The following is a 25,392-nucleotide window of genomic DNA, read 5'->3' as shown; positions in this document are numbered from 1 at the left end:
TCCCTCTTCCACCTTAACGAGAATCTTGTTTTGCCCTCCTTTTGTCCTTCTCCGGCAAACTCCAAGGAACGCGCTCTCCATTCCCTGGATGTCGTCCGGGCCCTGAAGGTGTATCTCATGGCTACCGCCTCCGTCCGCTGTTCAGACTTCCTCTTTGTGATTCCCAAGGGACCTCGTAAGGGTCTGGTGGCCTCCAAGGTCACTGTGGCGCGATGGATCCGCTCGACTATCGCCGCGGCTTATCGCGCTCGTGGCAGGGTTCCCCCGGCTCTGATTACTGCTCACTCCACTAGGGCGGTGGGAGCTTCCTGGGCTAGGCGCAATCGTGCCTCTGCGTCTCAGCTGTGTAAGGCGGCCACCTGGTTGTCCTTACATACCTTTACGAAGTTTTATCAGTTGCATTCTCTGGCTTTGGCTGATGCTGTCTTTGGCCGCAGGGTTTTGCAGGCTGTGGTTCCTGTTTGACCGTTGGACGTTCCTCCTGGCGGTGCTGATGTTTTTTCCCACCCCATGGACTGCTTTGGGACGTCCCATGATCTGTGTCCCCCAATGGAATGTACGAGAAAAGGAGATTTTTTGTGAAACCTGTAAAATCTTTTTCTCATCTTTTCCATTGGGGGACACAGCTCCCGCCCATTCTGCCTGTTGCAGGAGGGGTTCAGTTCAGTTCTGTTTGTGGTTGGGCCTCATGGTTGTTGGTCCAGTGGCTTCCATTATTTTTTCTTTTCTCCTTCTCCTACTGCTTTTGCAACGCATGACTTCCTCCTGGTGGAGCCTGGGGGTATAGCCTGAGGAGGAGGAGCTCTCTATTGTATTTGCATAGTGTCCCTCCTAGTAATACCCATGGTCTGTGTCCCCCAATGGAAAAGACGAGAAAAAGATTTTACAGGTGAGTTTCACAAAAACCTCCTTTTTTAACCAAAAGGTGTGCTTTTGGTGGGTTTGGAACTAATGGGGATCTGTGGATGGCACTATTATGGGGGGATCTGTGAAGGACACTGTTATGGGGGGATCTGTGAAGGACACTGTTATGGGGGGGGATCTGTGGATAATGCACTGTTATGGGGGGATCTGTGGATGACGCACTGTTATTGGGGGATCTGTGGATGACGCACTGTTATGGGGGGGATCTGTGGATGACGCACTGTTATGGGGAGATCTGTGGATGACGCACTGTTATGGGGGGGATCTGTGGATGACGCACTGTTATGGGGGGATTTGTGGATGACGCACTGTTATGGGGGGATCTGTGGATGACGCACTGTTATAGGGGGATCTGTTGATGACGCACTCTTATGGGGGGATATGTGACGGACACTGTTATGGGGGTGGATCTGTGAAGGATACGGTTACAGGGGGGATCTGTGGCTGGCACTGTTATGGGGGATCTGTGGCTGGCACTGTTATGGGGGATCTGTGGCTGGCACTGTTATGGGGGATCTGTGGCTGGCACTGTTATGGGGGATCTGTGGCTGGCACTGTTATGGGGGATCTGTGGCTGGCACTGTTATGGGGGATCTGTGGCTGGCACTGTTATGGGGGATCTGTGGCTGGCACTGTTATGGGGGATCTGTGGCTGGCACTGTTATGGGGGATCTGTGGCTGGCACTGTTATATATGTGCCATCCACAGACCCCCCACCCCTTAACAGTGCCATCCACAGATATCTCTCCCATAAAACAGTCATCAACAGATTTCCCCCCCCCCCTCTCCACCCCAGTGCTGCAGTATATAAATATAAAATGTCTCATTCAATTAAAAGTGATTAAACATGCCCCCTCACTCCTAATATTACCGTACACCCTAACAGCTTCTGTACAACGCAGGCAGGCCGGGCGGGCGGCAGCGTCACTCCCTGATGTCACGTGCCTGCGTCGCCTACTTTAATCAGGGAGTGACGCTGCCGCCCGCCCGGCCTGCCTGCCTGCATTCTACAGAAGCTGTTAGGGTGTACGGTAATATTAAAAGTGATGGGCATGTTTAATCACTTTTAATTGAATGAGACATGTTATATTTGTATAGTGCAGCACTGGAGCGGCGGGGCCGGAGTACAGGGACAGCACCGGCCCCGTTGCAATTGCCGGCCCCCAGCTCCTCCTCCAAGTCCCTCCCCGCTCGCTCATACATCGCAGCCTGCGATGTAAAAATGTCAGCATTCTCCCCATAAGACGCAGGGGCATTTTCCCCCCATTTTTTTATTTTTTTTTTGGGGGGGGGGAGTGCATCTTATGGGGGCAAATAATACGGTAGATGGTAGGGTGTCCTTAGCAGGGGACTTGAATGATATCCATATGCTCTAATAGGACATATGGGCAGACATTGTCATGGTGAGACAACTTCTTACAGACAATTCACCTTATACTCCTATTGATGTTTGGCATTATACATAGAAAATATTATGCCATATTTTAGGAAAAGATATAAGCCCAAATATCTGATTAGATATCACATTCAGTTCATTATTTACTGTATAAGTATGTTAAAGCATAACGGTGGGTGCTTATGGTGAGGAGAATATTAACAAGAAAAAGTGAAAAAAGGTAATTGTTAATTGTTGGTTTTATATGGTTATGAATAACACATTTTTTTATCAAGCCTACCTCACTGCACAAACTACACCTTTTGTCACACATTCCTCTGACGCAACTGGCCACACTTTCATTCTGTATGACCACCCATGACTACTAAGTGCAGATATTCCTGCCTCTCACAATACCGCCATCTTCCTCCAGGTAGATCTCATCCTCATGTAATTAAATTCTTAACCAGCTTTTCCGATTAAGTTGGCAAAAATTAAATGAGAAAAATGCAGAATATATATATATATATATATATATATATATATATATATATATATATATATATATATATATATTTTCAAGCTTGAAAAAGGCTCTTGTATGAGCTGAAACGTTGCCTTCCACATGGGTGAATAAACACCATTGCTTTTTTACCTGGAGTGCTGTCCATTTTTCATCCTTACACATACGGGGTAAGCGGCTACATCCCTGGACCTAGCACCCATTACTGGTTGTTTTTCCGGTGCCGCCATCACTTTCCCATATATATATATATATATATATATATATATATATATATATATATATATACACTGCTCAAAAAAATAACAACTTAAACAACACAATGTAACTCCAAGTCAATCACACTTCTGTGAAATCAAACTGTCCACTTAGGAAGCAACACTGAGTGACAATCAATTTCACATGCTGATGTGCGAATGGGATAGACAACAGGTGGAAATTATAGGCAATTAGCAAGACACCCCCAATAAATGAGTGGTTCTACAGGTGGTGACAATAGACCACTTCTCAGTTCCTATGCTTCCTGGCTGATGTTTTGGTCACTTTTGAATGCTGGCGGTGCTTTCACTCTAGTGGTAGCATGAGACGGAGTCTACAACCCACACAAGTGGCTCAGGTAGTGCAGCTTATCCAGGATGGCACATCAATGCGAGCTGTGGCAAGAAGGTTTGCTGTGTCTGTCAGCGTAGTGTCCAGAGCATGGAGGCGCTACCAGGAGACAGGCCAGTACATCAGGAGATGTGGAGGAGGCCGTAGGAGGGAAACAACCCAGCAGCAGGACCGCTACCTCCACCTTTGTGCAAGGAGGAACAGGAGGAGCACTGCCAGAGCCCTGCAAAATGACCTCCAGCAGGCCACAAATGTGCATGTGTCTGCTCAAACGGTCAGAAACAGACTCCATGAGGGTGATATGAGGGCCCGACGTCCATAGGTGGGGGTTGTGCTTACAGCACAACACCGTGCAGGACGTTTGGCATTTGCCAGAGAACACCAAGATTGGCAAATTCGCCACTGGTGCCCTGTGCTCTTCACAGATGAAAGCAGGTTCACACTGAGCACATGTGACAGACGTGACAGAGTCTGGAGACGCCGTGGAGAACGTTGTGCTGCCTGCAACATCCTCCAGCATGACCGGTTTGGCATTGGGTCAGTAATGGTGTGGGGTGGCATTTCTTTGGAGGGCCGCGCAGCCCTCCATGTGGTCGCCAGAGGTAGCCTGACTGCCATTAGGTACCGAGATGAGATCCTCAGACCCCTTTTTAGACCATATGCTGGTGCGGTTGACCCTGGGTTCCTCCTAATGAAAGACAATGCTAGACCTCATGTGGCTGCAGTGTGTCAGCAGTTCCTGCAAGATGAAGGGATTGATGCTATGGACTGGCCCGCCTGTTCCCCAGACCTTAATCCAATTGAGCACATCTGGGACATCATGTCTCGCTCTATCCACCAACGTCAAGTTGCACCACAGACTGTCCAGGAGTTGGCAGATGCTTTAGTCAAGGTCTGGGAGGAGATCCCTCAGGAGACCGTCCGCCACCTCATCAGGAGCATGCACAGGCGTTGTAGGGAGGTCATACAGGCACGTGGAGGCCACACACACTACTGAGCCTCATTTTGACTTGTTTTAAGGACATTACATCAAAGTTGGATCACCCTGTAGTGTGTTTTTCCACTTTAATTTTGAGTGTGACTCCAAATCCAGACCTCCATGTGTTGAAAAATTTGATTTCCATTTTTTTATTTTTGTGTGATTTTGTTGTCAGCACATTCAACTATGTAAAGAACAAAGTATTTCAGAAGAATATTTAATTAACTGAGATCTAGGATGTGTTATTTTTGTGTTCCCTTTATTTTTTTGAGCAGTGTATAATATAAATTTTTATTTTTTTATTTTTTTTTAAGATGCAGAGATATCTGCGTTAAAAAAGGAGCTCCAGGATATTGGGGAAGTGCGCTCACGCTCCCCTAGCAGGTCACTATCTGTTCCCGCCAGGCCTCGTTCACGTCCACCACAGAGACCACCACCTCCAAGTAAGAGATCTTTATATTAGTATGTGGCACAAATTAAAATGAATATAAATGTATTATCTGAATTATGAAATAACAAATCAGCCATACTATAGTGTACTGAAATTATTGGATACTTGTACAACATCAAAATAAAAAAAGAGGCCATTCAAACAATCCTTTTACAGTCCTGGTACAATTTGCTGTCATCTGGACAAATGTGTGTCTCCCCCATATTTCTTGTTGGTGTTTGTGTTGGGCTCTGTGCAAACCTCATCGGAGCCCTATGCTTAACGCTAAATCAAATTAATTCACCTGTTTTGAGGCTGGCGATGTCAGTTTCTATTTAAATTTAGCAAAATGGCGCCTGCCATGTTTCTGGCAGGAGGTAGGGCTGCCAGCACATATTTACATGGTCTGATGAAGCAGGCAATTGTCAGGTAGGAAGCATTCCTTTCTGACAAATGCTTACGCGTCAGTGGAGGTGAAGCGCTGCATTTACAGTTAGGTCTGTATATATTTGGACAGACAAAATTTTTCTAATTTTAGTTCTGTACATTAGCAAAATGGATTTTGAACAAAACAATTCAGATGAGGTTGAAGTTCAGACTTTCAGCTTTAATTCAGTGGGTTGAACAAAGTGATTGCATAAAAATTTGAGGAACTAAAGCATTTTTAAGCTCAATCTCTTCATTTTAGGGGCTCAAAAGTAATTGGGCAAATTAAATAATTGTAAATAAAATTTTAATTTCGAATACTTTGTTGAAAACCCTTTGTTGGCAATGACTGCCTGAAGTCTTGAACTCATGGACATCACCAGACGCTGTGTTTCCTCCTTTTTAATGCTCTGCCGGCCTTTACTGCAGCGGTTTTCAGTTGCTGTTTGTTTGTGGGCCTTTCTGTCTGAAGTTTAGTCTTTAACAAGTGAAATGCTCTATTGCAGGGATGCTCAACCTGCGGCCCTCCAGCTGTTGTAAAACTACAACTCCCACCATGCCCTGCTCTAGGCTGATAGCTGTAAGCTGTTCGGGCATGCTGGGAGTTGTAGTTTTGCAACAGCTGGAGGGCCGCAGGTTGAGCATGCCTTCTCTATTGGGTTCAGATCAGGAGACTTCACATCCGGTCAATGTCTCCACAGTGAATAACTACAGATCCCTTGACAAAGGCCAGACATATGGCCGAAACGTTGGGACACACTATACAAATGTACACTGCTCCTACCCGGATGTATTGATTATATATGTGAACAGATGGAATATGAAATGATGTAAAACATCAACTAATTATTAAATTGCATTGAATCTACTTTGGTGTGCCACGAATTTCTTCACTTACTACGTGACGACCCCTCGTCCTCCGTGGGCACCCTTCACTTAATAGGGTGTGCGGATCTCATTACCTCCTATACAGATCAGGAGACTGACTAGGCCATTCAAGAATATTCCACTTCTTTGCTTTAATAAACCCCTGGGCTGCTTTGGCTTTATGTTGTGGGTCATTGTCCATCTGTATTATGAAAAGCTGACCAATCACTTTGGCTGCATTTAGCTGGATTTGAGCACACAGTATGTCTCTGAAAACCCCAGAATTCATCCGGCTGCTTCTGTCCTGTGTCACATCATCAATAAACACTAGGGACCCAGTGCCACTGGCATCCATGCATGCCCAAGCCATCACACTGCCTGCGCCGTGTTTCACAAATGATGTAGTATGCTTTGGATCATGAGCTGTACCATGCCTTCGCCTTACTTTTTTCTTTCCATCATTCTGGTAGAGGTTGATCTTGGTTTCGTTTGTCCAAAGAATGTTCTTTCCGAAGTGTGCTGTTTTTTTAAGAGTGTTTTTTTTTTAGCAAAGCCTTCTTATTCTTGAGGCCTATGAGTGGCTTGAAGTCTTCTCTTTATGGTAGATTTGGATATTGATGTGCCTATATCCTGGAGAGTGTTATCCACTTGGTTGGCTGTTTTTATTCTGCGATAATCCACCACTGTCTTCCGTGGTCGTCCAGGTCTTTTTGCATTGTTGAGGTCTCCAGTGCTTTCTTTCTTTCTTAGGATGTACCAAACTGTAGATTTTGCCACTTCTAATAGTGTAGAAATTTCTTGGATGGTTTTTTTCTGTTTTTCGCAGATGATGGATGGCTTGTTTCACCTGCATGGAGAGCTTCCTTGACAGCATGTTTACTTCTCAGCAAAATCTTCAAAATGTAGCACCACACCTCAAATCAACTCCAGGCCTTTTATGTGCTTAATTGAAAATGAAATAATGAAGGAATTGCCCACACCTGCCCATGAAACAGACTGAGTCAATTGTCCAATTACTTTTGGTCCCTTTAAAAACCCTGCCACATATAAAGGAGCTGAAACTCCTAACCACTTCATCCATGTGGATACCCTCAAATGAAAGATAAAATGTCTATTATAGAACTATAACTTGAAGATGTTTTAGTAAACATGTGAAAAAAATAAATAAAATTGTGTCGGTGTCCAAATATATATATGGACCTAACTGTACATGCAAAGATCTCCTCTACTGTAAAGAGCTGTGCTACTTCCCTCGCTCATCCCCATACAGATTCATTGTTTCTGGACAGCAGAGTGCTGTTTACATACCACGATCTGGTGTCCAGAAACAATGAGGTTAGGCTTGAGTGAATTGAGCTTCGGATCATAGAAGTCGATTCGTTCAAAAACTTTAGTGTTATTGCTGTTTCCATACAGCATTAAAATGTATTGGCTCCGTGGAGCCAAACTGTGTCTTGCCCTAAGTCACGTGAGACTTCGGTGGATTCCTACTATATCCCTATCTGCGTATTTTAAAACATTTTAAAATAGAAATCTGAAGTGGGCTTTGGTACTGGCTGGTACCTAGGAAGGCTTGTCCCCGTCGCAGCCTGTTATTGGCGGCCGTGCGGGCATCAGAAGCGATGCAGGTGCTGGGCAGCGGGGTAAGTATAACCTGTATGAGGTGCCCAGGCATTGGGGGGTATATAGGGGTTGAACAACCCCTTTATCACCAAAATTTTTGAACAAATCAACTTCGGATCTATGAACCACTATAAGAAAAAATACCATGCAGTATATGTTTTTTAAAGTGCCAGTCAGAGGGAGAATTTTGGTATGGCACGGCTGAGTTTATACAGAGTATTTTTACATTTATTTTGGCACAGGTTCTCTGCCTAACATCTAAGTGGGAAAATCACATGGTAATTTACAGTGTTTTTTCCCCGTTCATGTTAAAAATGCAGTGCTGAAAAAAGTGATGTGTTCATTCTTGGTACGGATTCCGTACCGAATCCACATTCAAAGTTCCCTTTGAAGTAGGTAGTATCAAAAACCACGTGGAATTTTGAAGCTGACTCTGCAACAGTTTGCTTTTTTTTTTTCACTTGTGAAATAACCATAACATTGTTGAAATTATTTTTGCAGAAAACAGCATTCCGACGCCTGTTCAGCAATCGGTTAAGCTTCTCCCTGGTTCACCGCATCATCCTGTGAGTCTTAATTCTCAGTCAGTAATTTAATAACCACAATCCAAAGGGTGACTGAAAGCTTTAGGGGATTCTGTCAGCATGAATAGCTGTAACAGTAACAATGGCTGGTAGGGCCTCCTCAGCAAATTATATCTCTCCCCTCCCCTTTTTAGACAAAAAGAAAAGTCCTGCATGCAGGACTTTTTTTCCGTCTAAATAAAACTGATCTCAGACAGACGTGGCTCAATGTGATTATTATTATTATTATTAATTATTATTTTTTGTTCTTCTGACGGATCAGAAGAACGGAAAATGAAACTGTGATGTGAACCCAGCCTTATGCCCCTTGCAGACGAGCGTTCCTCCCGCAGCGAGTCCGCAGCGCAGCTCCGGCCTGACCTCCCATCGCTGCCGGGAGTCACATAGCATTATATTGATTTATGATGCTATGTAACCCTTACAGTTCTGGAATGTACTGGATAACACTGGCAGTATTATGCCAGTGTTATCCAATACATTCCAGAACTGTAAGGGTTACATAGCATCATAAATCAATATAATGCTATGTGACTGCCGGCAGCGATGGGAGGTCAGGCCCGGTGCTGCGATGTGGACGGGAGGAACGCTCGTCTGCAAGGGGTCTTAGGGTTACTAAAGTCCCCCACAGGGCTCATTAGAATCCGCATGTATCCCTGCAGCCCTTGGAAATTTTGACCAAGCCAGTCACTATTGATCTTGGATAGTGAACACAACAAGAGATGGTAGGACTAAACTTGTTCTTTATAGTCAACAAGGTGGTGGGTGTTGCCATACACCATGTTATTTGCCATATTTTCTTTTTGTTTTCTACTGATAAACATCCGTAGTCTATTTTTTCTAAGTTGGTATGCTTTTAGCTTAGGCTACTTTCACACTAGCGTTCGGGTGTCCGCTCGTGCGCTCCGTTTGAAGGGGCTCACGAGCGGCCCCGAACGCATCCGTCTGGCCCCAATGCATTCTCAGTGGAGGCGGATCCACTGAGAATGCATCCGCCTGCCAGCGCTCAGCCTCCGCTCCGCTCAGTGAGCGGACACCTGAACGCTGCTTGCAGCGTTCGGGTGTCCGCCTGGCCGTGCGGAGGCGAGCGGATCCGTCCAGACTTACAATGTAAGTCAGTGGGGACGGATCCGCTTGAAGATGACACCATATGGCTCAATCTTCAAGCGGATCCGTTCCCCATTGACTTTCAATGTAAAGTCTGAACGGATCCGCTCAGGCTACTTTCATACTTAGAAAATTTTCTAAGTTTTAATGCAGACGGATCCGTTCTGAACGGATGCGAACGTCTGCATTATCGGAGCAGATCCGTCTATGGAAACATCAGACGGATCCGCTCCGAACGCTAGTGTGAAAGTAGCCTTACATGTAGGGCTGCAGTAAACGATTATTTTAGTAATCGAGTATTCTATCGATTATTTTTTATGATTAATCGAGTAATCTAATAAGAAAAAATTAAATAGATTGTTTTCCTTTATAAAATCTCATCAGACCCCCTGTCATCGTTCCCCAACACTCCTCGCTCCCCCCTGTGCGATCAGCCCAAGTGCATCAGTTCCCCCATTGCCATCAGCTCCACTATCCCCCAGTGCCATCAGCTCCGTTCCCCCAGTGCCTTCAGCTGCACTGCCTGTGCCATCAGCCCCTCCATGCCATCCATTGCCATGTCCCCCACTCACCTAGTGCCATCGGATCAGCCCCTCCGTGTCCCCCAGTGCCATCGGATCAGCCCCTCCGTGTCCCCCAGTGCCATCGGATCAGCCCCTCCGTGTCCCCCAGTGCCATCGGATCAGCCCCTCCGTGTCCCCCAGTGCCATCGGATCAGCCCCTCCGTGTCCCCCAGTGCCATCGGATCAGCCCCTCCGTGTCCCCCAGTGCCATCGGATCAGCCCCTCCGTGTCCCCCAGTGCCATCGGATCAGCCCCTCCGTGTCCCCCAGTGCCATCGGATCAGCCCCTCCGTGTCCCCCAGTGCCATCGGATCAGCCCCTCCGTGTCCCCCAGTGCCATCGGATCAGCCCCTCCGTGTCCCCCAGTGCCATCGGATCAGCCCCTCCGTGTCCCCCAGTGCCATCGGATCAGCCCCTCCGTGTCCCCCAGTGCCATCGGATCAGCCCCTCCGTGTCCCCCAGTGCCATCGGATCAGCCCCTCCATTGCCGGCTGTCCCCCTTCAGTGCCATGTCCCCAGCGCCAGTGAAATAAAATACTTGTCTTTCCTGTAGGGGCGCCGCTCCACAGCTCCTTCCTCTTCTTTTCCGTGCGCTGCATCGGATCCTGATGTCACACAGCGTCTGTTCATAGTGCGCGCTAACGTGCACTATGACCTGACGATGTGTCAGGATCTAGTGCAGCACGGTACGGGCCGGTGGGTGACCACGAAGCAGTAAGTAATAGCAAGCGCTTCACTCCCGCTAAGTGGTCACATGACATGCAAAAAATTTGCATCGAAATTTTTTTTTTTTTTGTAGAATTACTCGATTCAATCGAGTAATCGTTTCAGCCCTACTTACATGTATTAAAAGTTACGTTTTAAATAGCTACGTCTCTTGGATATTTGTTTGATGTACAGTATATTGTTGGTGAGCGCACACAGTCACTGGCTGTATAGTAAATTAGTACTTGAATGTAAATGTCTATCTTTGAACACTATTTTGTTTTAAATGGGTACAAAGTGTTTCACTGAATAATTTCATAAGTTAAGATATACACTATATGGACAATATTAATGGGACATACTTCATAATCATTGAGTTCAGGTGCTTCATTCAGACCTATTCTCACAGGTGTATAAAATCCAGCACCTAGCCATGCAGTCTGCCTTTATAAAAGAATGGGTCGTTCTAAAGAGCTCACTGAATGTGAACAAGACGGTTCATGAAATTTCTTCCCTCCTAGATATTCAACAGTCAACTGTGAGTGGTATTGCAGTGAAAGTGTTCAAGAACCACCGTAACTCTGCCAGGAAGTGGTTGAACATGTAAAGTTATAGAGTGAGGTTGCCGAGCGTTGTGCATAGTGCATTAAAGTTACCAGTACTCTGCTCACTCAATAACTTCAGAGATCCAAACCTCATCTGGCATTAATATCAACACAAAAACCGTGTTCTTGGAGCTTCCTGGCATGTGTTTTCAACGCTGACAAGCTGCATGCAAGCCTTACATCCCTAAGCACAATGCCAAATGTCAGATGGAGTGGTATAAAGCACTCTAACACTGGACTCAGAGAACATGTTTCCACTGCTCCAACCTGGCAGTCTGAAATATAAAAGTCTGGGTTTGATAAATGCCAGGAGAACGTAACTGCATTGTGCCAACAGTAAAGTATTGTGAAGGAGAAATAATGTCATAGGGTTGTTTTTTAGGGGTTGGCCTAGGCCCCTTAGTTCCAGTGAAGGCAAATCTTAATACAAAATGTCTTGGTATGCTAAAGCATTAACATTTTTTTATTTTTGTAAATTTACATTTTTCAGGATAGCATATATGCATTACAATGCAGTGAGCAGAGGTAATATGAAAAACAAAGAATAATATATAAAAGCATATGCAAACATGTCAAATAAAAAAATATAATAAAACTGTAGAATTGTACACATCGGTGCTATGAGAAGGTATTCGTCAATAACCTTTATTATAAATAATATAAGGACCAAAGTCTTTATTATCATAGCTCAGAACTATAGATGAAGACAATTGTACGCTTCCAATTTTGTGGGAATATTTTGGGGAGCATGAGTGCCCAGTGCACAAAGCAAGGTCCATAATGACATGGTTAGCTGAGTTGGGTGTAGAAGACCTTGACTGGCCTGAACAGAGCCCTAAGCTCAACCCCATCATACACATTTGGGATGAACTAGGATAGAGATTTTGACACCTTGTTCAACATCAGTGTCTGACCTCGCAAATGCTTTTCTGGATGAATGGGCAAAAATGTCCACAAGTTGTAGTAAGAGTGGAAGCTGTTGTAGCTGCAAAGGGAGGGGGCAACTCCACATTCGAGCCTATGGATTTAGAATAGGATGTCCTAAATGCTCCTGTAGTTGTAATGTGTCGGTGGCGCAGTATAGATCTAGAGAGCTCCCCCTCGTAGCAGCTGTTGACAGCCAAAATATTTTCATAACAGAAAAGAAGCAGGGGATTAAAATTCTAAAACAGATCTGACACCTAAAATTTATGGTATATAATGAAATTCTTCAAAACAAAATTTTAGGACCAAAAATCTAAATGATGTTAAAAGGTAGACATTCAAAATTTAGTCTGTGACAGAATGCTGGCATATCTTCAACATACTTGGAGTTCTGACTGGGAGATAAAATCATTGGTGAAAGAGAAATGACTTTATTATTTTCTGTCCATCACTACCTAGTTAACAATTTATTAGAAGTACATTGGCCAAATCTGCATTTTTTTTTTTTTTTTTTTTAAAGCCTTCTTTATTTTCCAAGTTTGCACAAACAGAAAGTTGCATAACATTCAGATAATGCAATAAAACTGAAAAAAAAAAAGAAAAGCCAACTTGGGGGGTGGGGGGATAAGAAAAGGCATTGCAGATCATTCACTCAAAGCAAGGAGAATTATCAGAATTATGATCTCCCATAGATCATGAAAAATTCAGAACAGAGAAAGGGGGAAATCTAGAATCCGCTGATGATTTAATATGTAAGGGGGCCCTCACAATTCATACCCGATGGCAGAGAAAGATCGATCTGTTGAATATCAACATGCCTGATCCTTTTGTTCTAGGCAAATAAGTTGGGCATCCAGCAGAGATGTAACTCCACTCTCCCTGCTGAGAACACATGCACTTGGCTGAGCATGGATGTGCATGAGAGGGGGAGTCCAGAGAGAGAGCTGTCAGGCGAACAAGTGTTAGGCCGGCGGCTATCTAATGACTTTTTAACTAAGGGAAGACCATTATCACTACTGTAACTACTATTATGAATTTCAGACACTAAAAATTTCACATTTTCTTCTCAGCCAAAAGACAGATCTGGGATTAGTAAACCTTATAATGTAAAGCAGATTAAAACTACGACAGCACAAGAAGCAGAAGAAACCATTAAATGGCTCATGGAGTCTGGAAAAGGTGAATGTATTTTGTAGCTAGTACTGTATATGTACTGTAAAAGACCAAATTGCATATTTTAGTATATATTTTGCCAAACGGATCTTTGCACACTGGTCTTTAAATTTTTAGGTTTTTAAAGGGAATCGATTTGCACATGAGGCCAAATCAGATTTTTATTTTTATTTTCCTCATGGGCAGCAGGCAGCAAAGCCTTGTTAATTTAAAAAAGGTCCTGTCACTGCTCCTGATATGTCTTAGTAAATATTTGCATACCCCATGAAATGACCACTCTGGAGTAGGGTTGTTTCGATACCAAAATTTTGATTCGGTTTTGATACCATAAAAAAGTATTGCGATACTCGATACCATTTGATACCACGCAAAAAAAAAAAAAAAACACCGTCTCATAATCGAACAGTCCTATCCTATTTCTTGGGGGGTCAAGGTGACAAAAACAAATGGCGAATCGCGCATTTTTTCTTCCTTTTTTTTTCTGTTCTGGTGTTCACCACATAGATTTTCTTTTTATATATATATTTTAATAGTTTGGACTTTTCGGACATGGCAATATCATACGTTTATTTATTATTTATATATTTTATATGTAAAATTGGGAAAGGGGGTGATTTATACTTAATATTTTGGTGTTTTTTTAACTTTTAATTTTTTACTGTTTATTTATTAACTATTTCCCTCCTTAGGGGCTAGAACCTGGGATCTTTTTAGAGCTCTATTAGGGTGAATAGGACTTCACACTCTCCCTGCTGCCCTGTGCATAGTGCACAACGCAGCAGGGAGATTACCATGGCAGCTAGGGCTTCAGTAGCGTCTTGGCTGCCATGGTAACCGATCAGAGCCCCAGGATTACACTGCTGGGGCTCTGATCAGAAGCTGCCACTGCAGTGACTGCACCACCAATGATGAGGAGGGGAGGGGACTCTGTGGCCACTGCCACCAATGATTTTAATACTGGGGAGCAGTGCTTGAAGTGGGCCGGAACGCGGCGGTACTCAGTACCGCCACTTCCAAAAATTGCCCTGGAGAGTACCAGCACCTCTCCGTGCGCCCAGTACGTGGGTTTCCGGTACCGGAGCGCAGGGCCGGCCTTTGGGGTGTGCGGGCTGTGCGGCCGCACAGGGCGCCATAGTAACAGGGGCGCTGGGCGGCCGACAGCTCGCAATGTAATCTGCGGCAGGCGAGGCTGAACTTGTGTTCTCCCTCGGGGCGCCCCCTCCATCTAGCCCTCCCCTGTCTGACCTGATTCGTTCCTCCTCCCCTGTCTGACCTGCCTGCTGCCCCCGCCGCTGCCAATAAGAAGAGAGACGGGAGGAGGAGGGGAGGGGCTGTGGCCACTGCGCCACCAATGAAGATAACTGACCTGAATACAAAAACAGGAGGCGGGTGCTGGAATCAAATAGCCGACACCCGACCTCTGTGACAGGGAGCTGCGATCAGCTGCAGTTGAGTTAACCCTTCAGGTGCGGTACTGGAGGGGTTAATTGTAGCTGATCGCAGCTCCCTGTCACAGAGGTCGGGTGCCGGCTATTTGATTCCAGCACCCGCCTCCTGTTTTTGTATAAGAAACGTTTGTGGCACAGTGCGCCCCCCCCCCCCCTCAGTATAAGAAACGTTTGTGGCACAGTGCGCCCCCCCCCAAACACCCCAGTATAAGAAACATTGGTGGCTCAGTGGGAAGTGCCAGTGAGGGTTAAAAAATAATAAAAATTTTTTAACTCACCTCCTCCAGATGATCGCGTAGCTGCCGTTCTCCTGTTTTCTTCAAGACCTGTGGTGACGTCACTGAGCTCATCACATGACCCATTACCATGGTGATGGATCATGTGATGCTAACAGTGATGTCACCACAGGTCCTTTGACAGGTCATGAAGAAAGAACAGAAGACGATCAATTGGAGGAGGTGAGTTAATTATTATTTTTATTTTTTAACCCTCATTGGCACTGCCCACTGCGCCACCAATGATTATTATATTGAGGGGGGGCCCACTGCGCCACCAATGATTATTATATTGAGGGGGGGCCCACTGCGCCACCAATGATTATTATATTGAGGGGGGGCGCACTGCGCCACCAATGTTTATTATATTGAGGGGGGGCCCACTGCGCCACCAATGTTTATTATATTGAGGGGGGGCGCACTGCGCCACCAATGTTTATTATACTGGGGTGATGGGGGGGCGCACTGCGCCACCAATGTTTATTATACTGGGGTGTTGGGGGGGCGCACTGCGCCACCAATGTTTATTATACTGGGGTGTTGGGGGGGCGCACTGCGCCACCAATGTTTATTATACTGGGGTGTTCGGGGGGCGCACTGCGCCACCAATGTTTATTATATTGGGGGGGGCGCACTGCGCCAATGTTTATTATATTGGGGGGGGGCGCACTGCGCCACCAATGTTTATTATACTGTGGTGTTGGGGGGGCGCACTGCGCCACCAATGTTTATTATACTGGAGTGTTGGGAGGGGCGCACTGCGCCACCAATGTTTATTATACTGGAGTGTTGGGGGGGCGCACTGCGCCACCAATGTTTATTATACTGGGGTGTTGGGGGGGCGCACTGCGCCACCAATGTTTATTATACTGGGGTGTTGGGGGGGCGCACTGCGCCACCAATGTTTATTATACTGGAGTGTTGGGAGGGGCGCACTGCGCCACCAATGTTTATTATATTGGGGGGGCGCACTGCGCACAATGACGGGTTAGGGAAATTTCACAGCAGAGTGCGCATGCGCTGGGAGCCTCGCCGGCGGTTAGGGTAGGGAAAAATTATGGGCCAGTGCACAGGTGCGGTGATCGGATGGATGTTCTCAGCAGGACACCGGCCGACACTGCGCATGCGCTGGGAGCCTCACCAGCGGTTAGGGTAGGGAAAAAGCACTGACCCGTACATAATTTTTCCCTTCCCTAACCGCTGGTGAGGCTCCCGGTGCATGCGCAGTGTCGGCCGGTGTCCAGCTGAGAACATCCATCCGATCACTGCGCCTGCGCACTGGCCCATAGTTTTTCCCTACCCTAACCGCCGGCGAGACTCCTGGCGCATGCGCACTCTGCTGTGAAACTTCCCTAACCTGTCATTGTGCGCCTGCGCGGCGCTGCACACCTCCTCACGTCATGTCCGGTGCGACCGGAAGTGACGAAGGTAGGGAAATCTCACGAAGTAGGGAAGTATAACATTACACCGGCCTTTGGGGTGTGCGGGCTGGTAACTACTTGGTTGGATAGTCAGCCAGCCTATGCCATGATGCCAGCAACAAGCAGTGTTTTTTTGTTTTTTTTTGGGGGGGGGGGGGGGGCGCCACAAGGTTAGCTCGCACAGGGCGCCTGGACACCTAAGGCCGGCCCTGCCGGAGCGCAGCGGAGAGCTGGCAGTATCTCCTCCCTAATGTCGTTGGCTGGGCAGCTAGTGGAGGGGGGCGGGTCGTTGCAGAGTACGGCTCAGGCTGGCGCAGGCAGGGAGTTGACCTCACGTTAGGTGACGTCAACTCCTTCCCGCGCGCCTGTGACTGAGGAGCGATCAGTGCGGCGACCAGTGACTGGTCCTCCTTGGAGTCAGGAGTCGGACGGTGCAGCAAAGAACATCGACTTTGCTTTGGAATCCAACTTCTGAAGAGTACTGGTGAGTGACAGGCACCCCCCCCTCCCCCCACACACATTAGTTCCTCTCTGTACCAGTACCCCCCCCCCCCCTGGCAGGGGGGTACTGGTACAGAGAGGAATTAATGTGTGTGATGAGGGGGGGGGGGGGGGTCTGATGTGCAGGGGGGTACTGGTACAGAGAGGAACGAATGTGCGGTGGTGGGGGGGGGGGGGGGGGGTACTGGTACATAGAGGAACTAATATATATGTGTCTGATGGGGGGGTCTGATGTGTAGGGGGCCCCTGCACATCAGACCCCCCCATCACACACATATATATTAGTTCCTCTATGTACCAGGACCCCCCCCCCCACCACCGCACATTCGTTCCTCTCTGTACCAGTACCCCCCTGCACATCAGACCCCCCCCCCCCCACCCCACACATTAGTTCCTCTCTTTACCAGTACCCCCCCCCCACCACCACCACACATTAGTGCCTCTCTGTACCAGTACCCCTCTGCACATCAGACCCCCCATCACACACATATATATTAGTTCCTCTATGTACCAGTACCCCCCCCCCCCCACCACCGCACATTCGTTCCTCTCTGAACCAGTACCCCCCTGCACATCAGACCCCCCCCCTCATCACACACACACACACATTAATTCCTCTCTGTACCAGTACCCCCCTGGCAGGGGGGTACTGGTACAGAGAGGAATTAATGTGTGTGTGTGTGATGAGTGGGGGGGGGGGGGTCTGATGTGCAGGGGGGTCTGATGTGCAGGGGTCTGATGGTACAGAGAGGAACGAATGTGCGGTGGTGGGGGGGGTACTGTACTGGTACATAGAGGAACTAATATATATGTGTGTGATGGGGGGGTCTGATGTGCAGGGGGGGGGAGCACCGGCGCCTAATAGAGTACCGGCACCTCTTTTGGCCCACTTAAAGCACTGCTGGGGAGGGAAGGTGGGAGGGCGCACTGCGCCACCAATGATAGTTAACCTTTAATACAGGAGGCGATGCTGGCAGAATCATATAGTCGGCACCCTGCCTCTGACACCTGAGGGGTTAACTTCGGCTCATAGAGGCAGGGTGCCGGCTATGTGATTCTGCCAACTCCTGTATTTGTATTAGAAGTTAACTTTCATTGGTGGCGCAGTGCGCCCGCCTCTCCTCCTCCCGTCTCTCCTCATTGGCAGCGGCGGCACAGGGGGGAGGGAGAGACTGCTTCCTTCTCCCCTGTGCTGCTGAGGGAACTTGGAGCATGCTCCAAGTTCTGTGATACTAGACTGCGCAGCCCAGTATCGAAAAAATGGAAATCCCGGTATCGCATCGATTGGGTATTGAAATTTCGATACCCAAAACAACCCTATTCTGGAGCATCTATTTGTATGATTCTTTGTTGTACCCTTCCTCTTTTATTTGTACTAGAAGTTTGTGAGTAAAGGTACAACTGGGTGTTACTAGTTGCGTGTGTGTCCCTGCACAGTTTGACACTGTCCAGTCAGGGCTGCCAGTGCCACACTGTGCAGGGACACACCTCTTTTTGACAAGGGGTAATATTAGCACCAAGCTGGCAACTTATTTATAAGTTCATAGTAGGAATAATAGAGGAATAACACTAGACAGTCATAAGAAAAGAGAGAGTGTATGTAGAGGGCTGTGTGGTGCAGTATCAGAAGAGCACTGAGTGATGTCAGAGCAGCTTAAACAAACAGTCCCACAAAAAAGTTTATTCTCTGGTCCATTAGAAAAGTACATGAGTTAATCTTTAGTGTTGAGCGAACTGAAGTCTTCGATCCGAATATCAGGATAAATCAGATTAGCCGCAAAGCCAAATTTCCTCGTGCTTCATGGTAGCGAATCAAGCCTAAAATACTGCAAGAAAAAGAAAAGTATTAAGGCCGATTTGTTGGCCTGTATTTGTGGGAGGGGCGCCCCTCCCCCACGCCTTTATATAGCTAGGCGCACGCACGTCACCTCGTCCTGTGTGGATTCGGCGTCCTAGTGAGTGCCACGTGTGTCCTGCTTGAGGAGGCTCACCTGCTCTGCTTCACGTGTTTCTTCTTGTCTCTCAGCTTCCAGGTTGGGTCTTTCGTCCTCTGTCCGGCCGGCAGTGTGTCGACTCCTTTTAGGTAAGAAGGAGCACCACCGCATCGGAACGTTTCTGCCTGGCAGCATCGGCTCCCAACGCGGCAGACTCTCAGGTTGCAGGAGTCAGCGCGACTCCGCTCTCGGTACATTGTAATGTATAGCACGGGCCGCCGTGCTCGTAGTGAGGCAGGGGCGCATGCAAGGCTGTTTTGCTTCTGGTAGGCTCTTGATTCATCTGGTCTGCTGGAGCCTCCAGGCAGCAGGTGATAGTGGTTAAAAAAAAATTTGGTTTGGGTTGTAAGGGAAAAAAATAAAAAAGTGGCAGTTTGAGAAAAAAAAAAAAAAATCAAATACAAGGGGACTCTTTAAGGTTCCGCAGCGTGTGTCGTAAGGTAATTGCCAATCATCTTCTTTTAGGTTGCAGCTTCACCTTTTCCGTGGCTTCGTTTTCCGTTGGATCAGGTAGAAAAAAAAGAAGAGAATATATATATATCTCTACTTCTTTGTTGCATTTTGCAGTTTTCATGTTCGTTATAAGTTCTTTGTTGTTTTATTTATGCAGGTTCTTTCTGAAGTCTCGGTAAGTCCACGCCATGACCACCGTTGGCATGGTTGCTGTCAGTTTCTTCTCCCACGCTTTCCTCGGTCTCGGCTTCACGGTGTTCGCCTCGTCACGAGTTCAGTGTCATATAGCTGGTTCTTGTGTCAGGGGCGTGGGTTCACGTCACGGTTCTACAAATTGTTTCCGTGCCGGCGCATGCACGTCCCACTCATGATGGCACGCATGGTTGTTCACTCAGGTGACGGCGCACCTTAACGCTGTACCGTTCTAAAATACTGATGTTTGTCCACAGTCAGCAATGTCACATGCGTCTGATATCGTGGAGGGTTCGATGGATGAGAATGTCACCAGGATCTCTGAAACAGGCAGTATTCCGTCACTCCGGAGTTGGACTGTTCCTAGGCTTACTTCTGAGTTATTGAAGAGGGGTATCCCCTTCTCGGCTTCGGCTAGGAAGGCGCAACTTTACCGCTTACTGGTTGCCAGTACCACAGGCCCACAGCTAGAGGAGGGGTCTATGTCGACTCTACAGACTTCTCTTACCTAATTGCATGCAATGGTCAACAACTTGTCGTCTTCGATTAATAGCATTCATGCACGGTTAGAGACTGTAGAGACCCGGGAGGTCCCCGCCAGTAATCCCTCCCAGTATCTTCCAGTTGCCTCCACCTCAGCCGCAGGTTCCTCAGGTACCATACCCTCTGTGCCCGTCATCATGCCGGCTCATTTCATCCCAGCTAACATCAAGAAAGACATTCTTGAGGGCAGAGATGTGAATCTCGCATCTTTATTGATTGCTACCAGGGATATTTCTGACAACAAGGTCATCGCCTGTGGTGACGTTTCCGTGGTTCTCTCTCCACGTGTGCACCAAGGTGGTGTGTACATTAAAACCGGATAAATACTACCTGAGCGTAGTGGACACTGATTATTTACAGCACTGTCTGCAGGGTCATCATGTCCCTGAGTTTGTTCATTTTCTCCTCTCGTGGTTCAAGAAGGGTTTCCTGAGGTGACATATGAATGCAGCAACCTACAGTCGGCCAATAAAGCACCCAATGGCATAGACACATTGAATTAAACCAAGCTCGGAAAAGGTTTTCTTATAGGGCCTTTCGCGACCTCACCGTTCGATCGCTGGAGGGTCAGTCCGGTAGGGGTAGTTCCAGGCAAGTTCAGCAATAAAGAAAGATTCATTTACGACGTCACTGTTCACATATTCCCAGCCTCAATTCCCTAATCCCTTCCGAAGAAGTGAGCATGAAATACTCAACCATTGACCATGCTATAGCCACCATAATGCAGTGTGGTCCCCGCACCTACTTGTCTAAAGCTGACATATCCAATGCTTTTAAACTCCTCCCTATCATGCCTTCGCTATGACAATGGCATGGCATCAATTGGCGGGACCTTTACTATTTCGCCACCAAGCTCACTTTTGTTCCAAGAGTAGCCCCTGTCTTTTGACCAGTTCGCGCTGAGCCTTTACTGGATCTTAGAAACAGAATTCCGCTGCGATCACGTCATTCATTATCTCGACGACTTCTTATTGATCGAATCCCCTGACAGACCTCCGCAGGCTTTTGACACCTTGTTGGCAGTTATTTCAAGCTTGGGGTTCCCATGTCACCTAAGAAAACTGAAGGCCCTTCCACTGTCATCTCCTTTTTAGGGATTGTGTTGGACTCCCACAACATGGTAGCTAGGTTGCCAGAAGAGAAATTAGTCAGGATAAGAGACGTCATTCACAGGTTCACGCTAGGCAGAGTCACGACCAAGGCAGATCTGCAGTCACTCTTGGGCATGCTGAACTTTGCCAATGCGAATTATTCCTTAGGGCAGGTCATTCATATCTCGGTTACTAGCCCTCCTCCCAGATGCAGCCAGCCAAGACAGTCCAGTTCAATTAGATGCGCAAGCCATGGCAGACTTAGTCATTTAGGATCATTTCCTGTGTCATTGGAATGGAGTCTCCTTCTTTATTCCGGCCGCCAGTAATACTTCCCCTATGGTCTTTTCGGCTGCATCAGCCACTGCAGGGTTTGCTGCCATTTTTGGCACCCACTGGTTAGGCGGGACTTGGCCCGATGAAGTCATTAACCCCTTAGGGACACATGACATACCGGTACGGCATGTTTTCCGAGTCCTTAAGGACCCATGACGTACTGGTACGTCATGGGTTTAAAACCGCAATTGCGGTGCAGTGGGGGTTAATCGGAACAGGATGCCCGCTGAAATCATTTAGCGGGCATTCTGTCACAACGCCGTGGGGGGTCATGTGACACCCCCCCCCTTTCCGTATCGACGATCACCGCAAACCGCAGGTCAATTCAGACTTGCGGCGGCGGTGCCATTGGGTCCCCATGCGGCTGTAGGGGGGACCCGATGGCATGGAAGGCAGCACGATGTCTAAGGAAGGCATCGCGCTGCCTTCCGGTGAAGAGCCTGTGAGATCCAGCCCCCTGGATCTCACAGGCCCCGGAAGCTGTATGAGTAATACACACAGTATTACTCATACAGCCAATGCATTCCAATACAGAAGTATTGGAATGCATTGTAAAGGAATATACCCCCCAAAGTTCAAGTCCCAAAGTGGGACAAAAAATAAAGTGAAAAATAAAGTTGAAAAAATAAAGTTTTCCCCCCAAAAAATGTAGTTTCAAGTAAAAATAAACAAAAACGTCATTTTCCCCAAATAAAGTAAAAAAAAATATGGTAAAAAATAGGTAGGGGGGGGGAGTATACATATTAGGTATCGCCGCGTCCATATCGACCGGCTCTATGAACATATCACATGACCTAACCCCTCAGATGAACACCGTAAAAAATAAAAAATAAAAGCTGTGTCACCTTACATGACAAAGTACAACAGCAAGCGATCAAAAAGGCGTTTGCCCACCAAAATAGTACCAATCTAACCGTTACCTCATCCCACAAAAAATTAGCCCCTACCTGAGACAATCGCCCAAAAAATAAAAAAACTATGGCTCAGAATATGGAGACACTAAAACATCATTAAAAAAATTTTTTAAAAGCCGTTATTGTGTAAAACTTAGATAAATAAAAAAAAAGTATACATATTTGGTATCGCCGCGTTCGTATCGACCGGCTCTATAAAAATATCACATGATCAGATGAACACCATAAAAAATAAAAAACTGTGCTTAATAAACCATTTTTTGTCACCTTAAATCACTAAAAGTGTAATAGAAAGCGATTAAAAAGTCATATGCACCCCAAAATAGTGCCAATCAAACCGTCATCTCATCCCGCAAAAAATGAGACCCTACCTGAGACAATCGCCCAAAAACTGAAAAAACTATGGCTCTCAGAATATGGAGACACTAAAACGTGATTTTTTATTTTTTTTTCAAAAATTATATCATTGTGTAAAACTTACATAAATAAAAGTATACATATTAGTATCACTGCGTCCGTATCGACCGGCTCTATAAAAATATCACATGACCTAACCCCTCAGATGAAGACCGTAACATTTTTTAAATAAAAACTGTGCTAAATAAACCATTTTTTGTCACCTTACATCACAAAAAGTGTAATAGCAAGTGATCAAAAAGTCACACGCACCCCAAAATAGTGCCAATAAAACAGTCATCTCATCCCGCAAAAATCATACCCTACCCAAGGTAATCGCCCAAAAACTGAAAAAATTATGGCTCTCAGACTATGGTAACACTAAAACATTTTTTTTTTTTTGCTTCAAAAATGAAATCATTGTGTAAAACTTACATAAAATCAAAAAAGTATACATATTAGGTATCGCCGCATCCGTGACAACCTGGTCTATAAAAATATCACATGATCTAACCTGTCAGATGAATGTTGCCTCACAAAAAGTGTAATATAGAGCAACCAAAAATCATATGTACCCTAAACTAGTACCAACAATACTTCCACCCTATCCCGTAGTTTCTAAAATAGGGCCACTTTTTTGGAGTTTCTACTCTAGGGGTGCATCAGGGGGGCTTCAAATGGGACATGGTGGAAAAAAAAACAGTCCAGCAAAATCTGCCTTCCAAAAACCGTATGGCATTCCTTTCCTTCTGTGCCCTGCCGTGTGCCCGTAACGCTGTTTACGACCACATATGGGGTGTTTCTGTAAACTACAGAATCAGGGCCAAAAATATTTAATTTTGTTTGGCTGTTAACCCTTGCTTTGTAACTGGAAAAAAATTATTAAAATGGAAAATCTGCCAAAAAAGTGAAATTTTGAAATTGTATCTCTATTTTCCATTAATTCTTGTGGAACACCTAAAGGGTTAACGATGTTTGTAAAATCAGTTTTGAATACCTTGAGGGGTGTAGTTTATAGAATGGGCTCATTTTTGGGTGGTTTCTATTATGTAAGCCTCGCAAAGTGACTTCAGACCTGAACTGGTCCCTAAAAATTGGGTTTTTGAAAATTTCTGAAAAATTTCAAGATTTGCTTCTAAACTTCTAAGCCTTGTAACATCCCCAAAAAATTAAATATCATTCCCAAAATGATCCAAACATGAAGTAGACATATGGGGAATGTGAAGTAATAACTATTTTTGGAGGTATTACTATGTATTATAGAAGTAGAGAAATTGAAATTTGCTATTTTTTATTTATTTTCGTAAATTTGGTATTTTATAAATAAAAATGAATTTTTTTTTACTTCATTTTACCAGTGTCATGAAGTACAATATGTGACGAAAAAGCAATCTCTGAATGGCCTGGATAAGTCAAAGCGTTTTAAAGTTATCAGCACTTAAAGTGACACTGGTCAGATTTGCAAAAAATGGCCTGGTCCTTAAGGTGAAATAGGACTGAGTCCTTAAGGGGTTTAGATTCCTGGGTTCATGCAGACGTCGGCTTTCTTCGAACTTGACCCTATTGTAGCAGCTGCTGTTGTCTTCCCGATAACACTGCCACAGTAGACATTTTATTGAAGGGTAGGTCCAAGTCCCCACATGTCATGTCTCTCGCTAGACGCTTGGTCCAGCTCTCCCTGACTTACAATTTCCGTTATTGCTGTTCACATATCCGTGGTACCCAGAATGTGGCGGCCGACGCCTTGTCTCGGGCAAATTTTCCCTCTTTTCCAGGTTATGCCGGGAGCACACGCCACAGTCCGCAGTCCCACCATTTTCAAACCTGTTTCTGGATTAACCAGCCATCTGCTCACCGCACATCGACTAGTTGCCAGATCCCTATCTGCCAATACCTCCAGGAGCTACTCCATGGGCTGGAGTTTGTTTTGAAAGTTCCAAGAGAAGTATGACCAGCGAGATACCAATTTCATCAACTATGTCCTGGCCTTTATTGGCTACTGCCATTCAGAGTGTAAACTATCACACAATACCGTCCGGTCCTACCTTGCAGGGGTCCAGCATTTCACCTCGCTTAGTCATTCAGATAGGGGCTCCCTGTTTTCTGCGCATGTTATCAACGCCGCTTTGAGAGTATTAGAGAAATCCGGTACTGCAAAACAGTCGCGCCGAACTGGCATTTCCGGCAAATTATTCAGAAACATATCGGACATGCTTGACAGAGCTCCATTCGGACTTCTCCCCAGTTTAGTGTTAAAAGCAGCTGTCTACCTCGCCTTCTACGGCTTCCTAAGACCAGGAGATTTCACCTGCAAGAACTCCAACAGCAGGTTCATCAGAATCAATCAGCTGATCAGTAGTCCTAATGGTCTAGTTTTGTCCTTACCGGTCACCAAGACGTCCCAGACTGGTCCCC

At 46.2% G+C, this 25,392-nt stretch overlaps 1 protein-coding gene across 2 annotated transcripts in view; it reads left to right on the top strand.

Annotated features, from left to right (window-relative positions):
• Positions 1 to 25,392, top strand: part of SYNJ2 (synaptojanin 2) — a 287,057-nt gene that overhangs the window by 253,039 nt on the left and 8,626 nt on the right. The window contains exons 23-25 of one of the 2 annotated variants that reach the window (XM_040429360.1): positions 4,725 to 4,853; positions 8,258 to 8,322; positions 13,311 to 13,419. In XM_040429360.1, the coding sequence (XP_040285294.1) occupies positions 4,725 to 4,853; positions 8,258 to 8,322; positions 13,311 to 13,419 (303 nt within the window). The remainder of the gene's footprint in view (positions 1 to 4,724; positions 4,854 to 8,257; positions 8,323 to 13,310; positions 13,420 to 25,392) is intronic. The other variant, XM_040429362.1, reaches the window with a different exon arrangement.

Source organism: Bufo bufo, chromosome 4 (assembly GCF_905171765.1).
Source record: "Bufo bufo chromosome 4, aBufBuf1.1, whole genome shotgun sequence".
NCBI classification, from domain to species: Eukaryota; Metazoa; Chordata; class Amphibia; order Anura; family Bufonidae; genus Bufo; species Bufo bufo.
This window is presented reverse-complemented; position numbering and strand designations above follow the sequence as displayed.